The sequence below is a fragment of the Charadrius vociferus genome, unplaced genomic scaffold (assembly GCF_000708025.1).
Source record: "Charadrius vociferus isolate BGI_N301 unplaced genomic scaffold, ASM70802v2 scaffold266, whole genome shotgun sequence".
In the NCBI taxonomy this organism is placed as follows: domain Eukaryota; kingdom Metazoa; phylum Chordata; class Aves; order Charadriiformes; family Charadriidae; genus Charadrius; species Charadrius vociferus.
In genome coordinates this window covers 2588661-2597440 of record NW_009649114.1, presented here as the reverse complement: position 1 = coordinate 2597440, position 8780 = coordinate 2588661, and the positions used below count along the sequence as shown (strand labels likewise).

General features: G+C 57.1%; 1 protein-coding gene across 1 annotated transcript in view; it reads left to right on the top strand.

The window, feature by feature from the left end:
- The first annotated feature begins 867 nt into the window (after positions 1–867).
- The window catches only part of MDFI (MyoD family inhibitor), an 18947-nt gene continuing 11034 nt past the window's right edge, over positions 868–8780 (top strand). Inside the window, exons 1-2 of the mRNA XM_009888306.1 lie at positions 868–922; positions 8307–8501. Of these exons, the coding sequence (XP_009886608.1) occupies positions 868–922; positions 8307–8501 (250 nt within the window). The remainder of the gene's footprint in view (positions 923–8306; positions 8502–8780) is intronic.

Below are 8780 nucleotides of genomic sequence, written 5' to 3'. Positions count from 1 at the left end.
CGTAGCAGCAGGGATGGGCTAATTGTTTTTTTTTTGCCCCAAATCTCAATCTTTAGGCTTAGCCCACTGCAACTGCGTGCACGTGTGCTTTCACCCATCTCCGTCTGATCTTCAGCCGGGCTTTGGCAGCCTCGCTGGACTTGGTGTTTGATTTGGGGGAAGGTCCCCCCTGTCGCTGCGGTGCCGTCTCATTCTTTCCACCGGCGCATCCCCGGCTCTGTGACGGGATGGATCAGGCAGTACCTTTGGGAATCACTTTCATCCCAGCCCCATCCTCTTTTGGGGTGCTCCCCGTGGGTGTGCAGGAGGCTCCCGGTGCCGGCTCCTTCCCCCGGTGCGGGCGGCCGTGCCCGGGGCAGGATGATGCTCGCCCTGTTCGGCCGCTTTCGGTGCCAGGGCTGGGCAGCCGGCACGGCGTGTTCCCCGCAGCAGCAGCTCCTTCGCATGGCGAGGAAGCGGGTCGACTCGCTGGCTCCAGGAGCAATTACTTGCTCCACCCAAATGCCTTCATCGCTGGCCGACCTCGCCGCCTTCCTTCAGCGAGCGGCCACGCTGCTGCCCCCCCAGCCGTGCCCTGACCTCTGCAGAAGAGCTTGTTTTCCCCTCGCCGCGTTCAGCCGCAGCTCCTCCGAAGCTGCTTTAGGGTTCTGTGCTTGGAAGAACCCCCAAGCTAGCGAGCACGCACGCCAGTGGGAAGCTGAGCACCAGGACTGCAAAGTTTCGGGCTTCATCGCCATCGGGTGTTGTGTCGGGTGAATCCCTTTTACGTGCCTCAGTTTCCCCGTCGGGCTGAGCAGCGATAAAGCTCCATTTCGCGACAGCTTAGGGCTGCAGCTGTGCTAATGGAAAATACATGGGGATCGGGCAATGTATGACGGGCACTGGCTTAAAACCGTAGGCTGGGTAGATCTCAGGATGAAAGGTGCCGCATAAGTGCAAATTATTATTCTTCTTAATAATGATGTCCACCAGCTCACATTTATCTGCTCTTCAATTAACTTTTTTTAAGGACTCTTAGCAGGTTAGAAAGACAGAAATTTTCCCTGGCAGAACCTGTGCTGGTTTGACCCCGTAAGGTTACACAATTACTGTACTGGCATGGTCCTTAATTAGACTCTCCATAATTTTCCCCGGCACAGCCGTGTGGCTCCTTGCTCTGTAATTCCCAGAATCTCCTTGGATCTGATAGGCGTCACGTTAGCTGCTTTCCAGCCTTCAAGGATAATTGCTTGTCCTTGAGGACACCCGGGATGTCGCAGGACTTTCTCCTGCATCCTTCTTTTATGTCCTTCTGGCCAGCACGGGGGTTTATCCCCCACCGGGCAGCGCCAAGCCGGCACGGTGCTCCTCAAAGTCGGTGCACGTTGACTCGATGCCAGGCTGCACCTTTGATGGTTTTTCCCCATCGTTTTTCTCGGCTCCACAGCCCCGCAGTGCGTTTGGGATGTTACGCGTTGCTTTTTGGTTTAGGCAGAGCCCGGGCCTGACACTGGGAGATGGGCTGGTCTGGCAGCAGGGGGGCAGAGAGGTGGTCCTGCCGGGTCTGGTTTGTGTCCTGGGACAAGTCGCGTTGTCCCATGTCTCCAGTTTAGGCTTAGAGATCGCTTCTTCCCTTGCACCTGTAGCTGCAGTCCTGAATGCCGCCTTAAATATATGTTAAATATATTCTTACTGCATAAGGAATAGTTGCTCACCATCGCTGCAGTGACAGAGGTGCATGCTTCTTGCACTGATTTTATTTCTCATCTTCTCTGAAACCCCTTCTCGAGGGTTATCCCCCACCCGGGTGTCCTTGCTCACGGGTTGGAGCGGTTCTTCCATGAGCGTTGGTTTGTGCCTCCTTTGCAGGAGCCAGTTGGGTCAATGAGGACCTTTAGGCGATGGGATTTGTAGGGACACTTTGGCACGGGGTCTGCGCCCCAAACCCAGAGTCGGGCTTTTGTCACCGAAGGAGCTTTTAGCCGAGGGCGAGTGCCGAACACGGACAGACTGGATAGAGGCTGGTCCTGGCCTGTCTGGCCAGCCCGAAATTCCTCTCTTCCTACCCACCCAATGGCTATAAATAACAAATAATAACAACTCCCAGGCTGGCAAGCTATTTGGGGTTTTGTGGGTTGTTTTTTTTTTTTTTTTGCTTTGTTTTGCTTTTTTGCATTTAGGAAGTAACTTTTCATAGAAGCGAATATTTTTATTTTTTGACCGGATTCTTCATTGTCCCAGAACTGAACTGTTTATCCCAAGCATCACCCAGGTGAGCAGAGAGACACCGGGGCGAGCGCTTTCCGGGAGGGAAGCAAAGCTGGGCTGGATGTGTCCCAGGCGTGTTCAGGAGCTCTCGGTATTTTTCCTCCTTCCCTCCCACCCTCCTTTTCCTTTCCCTGAATATCATAGAATGTGAAAATGCTTTAGCGCATTAATTTCAGACTGAATGTAAATAAGCCATTGGGATTTTTCCCAGTTGAGCAAACTTTCAAACCAGAATTTTGCTTTCCTCTCCTGCAGCCTGGCTCGTGGGATTGGAAGGATTTGCTTCAGTGCTGTCTCTCCTGCACTTGAAACCACTTAATCAAGCTCCAAAATATCCCTTGACTGGGTCAGACAGGCACCTGATTGGGCCGGGCAGTGTGGACAGGAAAACCAGGAGAGATTACACGCTCATTTTATCTGCATAAAACAGATCAGAAAGCTCCCAAACTAAATATTGCTGCAAGGTAGCGTGTTGTTAATGGCAAATGCCTCGCTAGACTGTCTCTGTTTGTGTCTCCATCCAACGTTATCTCGTCCCTGACCAGCCATTCTGGCGGGATTACAGGGAGAGAGAAGGAAGGGCAGGAGACTCCTGAGCATCTCCGTGTCGGCAGGAGTTGCGACCCACGGCGTTAGATTTGGGTCCTCTTCAGGTCCAGAGTAGCTCAGGTGTGGATCGAGACGCGTCGAGACCCTTCTCCCTTCCCTTTTGTGATGGGTTGACACCACCTAATCCGAACACGCTGCCTGCTAGAGAGGGGGGATTTGCTCCAAGCCTGGCTTTAGCTGCTGTGCCTTGGAGGCGATTTTCTCTCCCGTGCGCTGCCGGTCGCTGGCGCGCAGCCATGCGTGGGGCAGCAGTGATGGGCGCACACCGTGGCGGTGAGGTCTCCATCCCTCTCCTGCCACCAGATTCCTTCCTCTGTAGCCTAAAGCACTTCGATAGAAGATCACACAGAATCACAGAATCAGAATCACAGAATTTTCAGAGTTGGAAGGGACCTCTAGCGATCATCTCATCCCACTCCCCTGCTGAAGCAGGACTGCCCAGAGCACATCCCTCAGGACTGCATCCAGGCGGGTCTTGAAAACCTCCAGAGAAGGGGACTCCCCCACCCCCCGGGCAGCCTGTGCCACTGCTCTGCCACCCCAACCGTAAAGAAGTTTCTCCGTGTGTTGGAACGGAACTTCCTCTGTTCCAACTTGTGCCCACTGCCCCTCATCCTGTCACTGGGAACCACCGAGAAGAGTCTGGCTCCATCTTCCTCCAACCCACCCTTTAGATATTTAAATCCGAGCTCGCCAGCAGCCAGGCACACCGTCTGCTGCGTGAAGGTACAGCTCAGGAAAGCTGAGCAGGAGCCACAGGGAAACCTGAGGTGGGTTTGACCCCAAAGCGTGACTCCAGATTTGTGTCTTCCCACGCTCCAGGCCTTCCCAGATGGGGGTCTGGGCGCCACAACCGGCTGCAGAGAAGAAAACCCACAGGTCCCTGTGAGGCGTGAGAGGCTGTGGCCGTGCTGTCTGCGGTGCGGCTCTTGTTTGTGCTGCCGGAGAAGCTCTGCCCCATCCGGGCTTGGCCCAGCTGTGGCCACGCTGCAGTTCCCTTTTGTTTGTCCAGCTTTTCGGGGATGGGGTAGCTCAGTCCTGCAAACTCATCAGGAATTAAGCGTGCCTCTCACTCAAAGCACAAATGGTTTTTTTTCCCCTAATCAGCACAATGTCTGGTGGTTGACCCAGAAGCTCCTGCAGACACTGGTGATGCAAACAGGGTCCTTCCCGCAGCCGGTGCTCCCCGAGGGACATTTTGTATGCTTGACTTTGCAAAGTCATGGTTAAAGCCTGTGAAACCTTACAGCTTCTTTATATCTTTCCTCTCCTCCCTGCTCTTTTTTTTTTCCTCAAATTTTGCAGTGCTTGGTGGACTTTGGAGCTCAGTGATGTCTTGGGGTATTTGCAGTGGGTGGATTTGGACTTTGTAAATGGGGAGAACAGTCAGAAAACCTGACCCGTGCACATCTCCTGGGCTTGGCAACCGGGAGGCAAAGAAAGTAGCTCCACGTCTATCAGCTTTCTAATCTGTCGTACCTTACGGCAGCACTGTGATTTGTTGAAGCCTGGCTTATTATTTTTAAATGCCTTATTATCTCTGTTCTCATAAACAAAACATGTGAGTTGCTCTCTCTGTGCCACGTTACCTTCATCTCTCTCTTACGTTTCACAAAAGGTGGTGCAGAATGGGGGAGCTGAGATGTGGACTCTCATCCCGGGGTGTTTCTCCACCGCGTGATGGGTGTTTGCCCCGGCTGGGAAGGGACTGGGATTGCAGCTGCTACGGGGATGCAGGCGGGGAAGGGGATGGATGGACGGCCCATCCCGAGGACCGGCTCTCCGTAGGGTTTCATCTGTGGTTTGCCCGGGCTTGTGGTTGCTTTTAAACATGGCAGATTTAGGTCAAGCCAGGTCTTGTTCTGGCAGCATTCGGGCGATAGCAGGGGAGGGAAGGAGCCGGTCCCTGCCCCGGTGGCAGCGGGGACAGGGGACCCCTGGGGGAAGGCTTTACCTGGCTGGGGACCCCCTGCCGGACCCCGGTGATGGGGGGATGGAGCTGCTCCTCCCCGTGCCTCTGTCCCCGCTCTCCCTCTCCGCTCAGCTTAGCGTGGTTTGGGGAGCAGGAACCCCTCTCTCGGGGGCTTTGTACCCCAAAGCGAGTGTTTGGGGGAGCGATGGGGGCACACAGCCAAGGGGGCAGGGGATTATCTGCAGAGCCCCACGTGCCATGCGTGTGCCCGTGCCGGTCTGTAAGAGCAGAGCAGTGCCAGCAGGGGCGGGGGGCGTTTAAAGGAGGAGGGGGCAGCTGTGGGATGAGCCTGTGCCCCAGCGGCTGTGCCAGTGCTGGGGGTCTGTCTGTCCGTCTCTCCCTGTGCCATCAGGGCTGATGCTTCTTCTGTGGGTCCCTTTGACCAGGCTTGGTTGGGAGCTGCTACAGTCGTGCGTGCAATGGGGCACGAGCATGTCCCTGTGCGGTCCCACTGCGTGTCCCCATGAGTTCCTACTGCATAGAATCACCAAATCCCAGACTGGTGGGGGCTGGAAGGGCCCTCTGGAGCTCCCCCATCCCACCCCCCGCCAGAGCAGGGGCACCTCCAGCAGTGGCACAGGACGGCGTCCAGGCGGGTTTGGGATGGCTCCAGAGGGGGAGACTCCCCCACCTCTCTGGGCAGCCTGTGCCACTGCTCTGCCGCCCTCACAGCAGAGAAGGCCCTCCTCAGGTGGAGATGGAACTGCCTCTGGTCACCTTTGTGCCCGTTCCCTCTTGTCCTGTCACTGGGCACGGCTGGAAACAGACTGTTCCCATCCCCCCGGCACCCTCCCTTGAAGGATTGATAAGTGTTGAAAAGATCTTATAAGTATTGATAAGATGTCCCCGTGGGTCGGAAGGTGCCTGGGAAGTGGCCGGACCCAGCAAAGCAGCAGTGCCGGCAGGGAGCTGTGCGGCAGGAGCCCGTTCGGGGCAGGGTTTGTGCTGAGCCCACGCGTGTCCGGCTGCCCCCCAGCCCTGCTCCGGGGTCAGGCTGCGACCACGATGGCAGACACAGCCCTTCTCCATCTCACTCCCGGGGGACACCGGGCACTTGGGGGTCAGCGCCGTCCGTACGCTCCCCATGGATGGGCAGCAACAGGGACGCGAGGCTGTATAAGGCAGGGAAGGACCAACTTACCCCAATTTCTCTCCTGTCTATTTTTGTCTCTCTTCTGGCCAGCTTGTTCCAGTGGGAGTTAATTTAATTGCCATCTTCCTCCCCACATCGCTGTGGTTGTGTGTGAGACCTCTTGCTGTGCAGGGTAATTATATGGGTGAAGTGGACATGGGCAAAAAAGAACCTTGTCGCAACAGGCGGCGGAGCGGCACGCTCGCTCTCCCTACGGCCCAGTGCCGCTGCTTTCTCGCAGAGCTGAGGGTCTCAACAGACCGTCCTTGTCCTCAGCCCCTCGGGAACGGGCACGGAGGGGGCAGGAGATGTGTCGGAGGCCGCCGTGGCAGAGGCAGGGATCAGCTGGAGCTCTCCCCGGGCACAGAGCAGCTGCCGCCCCTCTCCCGCTGCAGCACTTGATTTTCCAACTCTTTTTCCCGGTGTAAATCACTCGCTGCAGAGGAGAGAGCAAAGCAGGGGATCTGGCGATGATGGCGCTGCTCTGGGCAGCTCCAAAGTCTTTGCTGTTGATTTTTAAGGCCTGAGCACACTTGGGAATCTCATAGCAGAAACCAGAGCATCTCCCCGGCTATGCCAATGTCCGGTGGCTCGGACCCCTTCTCGGGGACCACGCAGGAGCTGCGCCCTCGGTGCTGTGCACTGGGCACCTCTGACTCAGGGCTTCGTCCAGAGCTCCCCAGCTATCAGGGTTTTCACATCTGGCTTTAACAGGCTTTTTAGATCAAGCACTGACTGAACGCCGCAGGTCTGACTCAGGCCGGTCCAGGTTGGGACATGACAGAGGACGTGGATGCAGCAACACGTGGTTATTATTCACCTGTACACCACACCTATGCGCAAACACCTACGGGCAGATGACAGTTTGCTCTCTTCTCCTCTCTGTTTTGCCCTGGGCTTTCACAGGGGCACGGCAATGAGTTTTCTCCTTTCTGGGGCTCACGTACTCCCACTCCACTTGGGATTTGGAGCCAACGGTGCTGTGCAAAATTCAGCTGGAACTGCTGAATTTCCCCTGGTTGAGTCACAAAATGACCCTGCCTGCAAGGAGCATCCTGCTGTGAGCAGGGCTTTGTATTCGGGGTGAACTTTGCTTCCCAGCAAACCACGTCTCACAGGAGCACCGGTACCCTGGGCTGGATCAGCATCCTCGGGAGGGTGGAGAGGATGGTCCTGTGGGGAAACTGAGGCAGGCGGGTGCCTCACACAGAGCTGGGAGCTGAGCGAGCATCGCTCCAGGCTGGTTGCAGCCCCTCTGCAGTGTGTCCAGGCTCCTGCTGACCCCGGGGCACGGATGCTGCCCTCCACCTCCCTTGTAGGGCCTCTTGTTATAGTCCCTATAATTACACGTGTGAGGTCTGCTTGCCTTCCTCCCCGGCTCGTGCTTGTAGGACTTCTTGTTATATTGAGTATAATGAAGTGTCCGAGGTCTCTCTCCCCCCGACCCGCCCTTGCCTGCCTGCGTGTAGGACCTCTTGTTATAGCCAGGGAAATTATAGGTCTTTGGTCTCCCTCCCTTCGCCCAAGCTATAATTTAGTTTTATATAAAGTGCGGTCCAGCCCCTGTTGTGCAAGCGGTTGCTATTCCAGGTTCTGGGGAGAGGGATGGAGCAGCGAGGAGGGGGCTCGCAGTGGGTGGGGGAGCGCAGCATCGCACTGAGCACCATCCGTCCCCCCCGGATGCCCCACCATGTGGGGGGACGACAACCGGCCCCCAGCCCGCAGTGCTCTGCCGGAGGTGGTTATGCCTTCTCCTGGCTGGGTTTCTGCAAGGGGGTGTGTGTGGCGTTGGGGTTTATCCCCACAGGGAATAACACGGCTCTTATTTTGGGTTTTGCGTGCCCCATGGAGGGGGTCCCGCAGGGGCTGCTCCTGTCCCAGAGCAGGCAGGAACGCGCCGGGAGGTGGCAGCCAGCTCCGGCAGGGAAGACAGTGGCCCTTTCATGGGAAGGGGGGATGAAAAATCCAGCTTGAACCGCTGAGCGTAACCAGATCGCCTGGCTTTTTAGAGAAGGAATGTGGGACCTTGGGAGGGTTTTTGGGAGGGTGCTGCCAAACCGCTGGCGTTGCAGCGGGGGGATGCAGCCCCAGTGCCCATCCCTAGCAGCCCCAAATCCCTCACCGTGCTCCAGTTCTTCCCCCCAGCCGTGTACTCTGGGCTGCAGAAGGATCAGGGGCAGATGGATTTGGCTCATGCCCAAAATCGGAGTCCCAAAGCACCGCCCGGTGCCGTTTGCCGTGGCTGGGGATGTGCTGTGGGATGCTGTGGGTTTGGGTGGGTGGGGGGCTCTGCCCACAGCTCGGTGCACCCCGGGGTGCTCAGCTCCAGCCCCGTTTCTCTTGCAGAGGTGGGCGAGACCTCGCGCCCTTCGCCGAGGCAGACGCCAGCAGCACCTTCGGCAGAGCCCCCGCCGGCCCCCTGCCCCGCTGCCGGCCCCGCGGCGCTGAAGAAGGAGAAACCCCTGGAAGATGATGAATCCCAAAAAGTCCTGACGAAGGGCCCCCGTGCCGAGCTCGCAGGCACTCCCGAAGCTGTGACATGTGAGTGTTTACCCTCCGCGGTGCCACGTGCAGGTCCGGACACCTTCGGGTGCCCGTGCTTTGGGGCTGCTGCTGTCTAATCAGTAACAGGGCTCATTAGAAAGGCAGGTAGTCATGGTGGGAAGCCGTCTCCTCCTCACTCTGCTCTTCCCCACATCAAAGCGAAAGGTTTTAACTGAGCGTGAGTCACTGGGATCTGGGGAAAGTGAAGGGCGGCATCCAGCAGCACCGTGATGCCTCTCGCTGCCCTCATCTTTGGGACCAGCTGGAGGCAGAGGG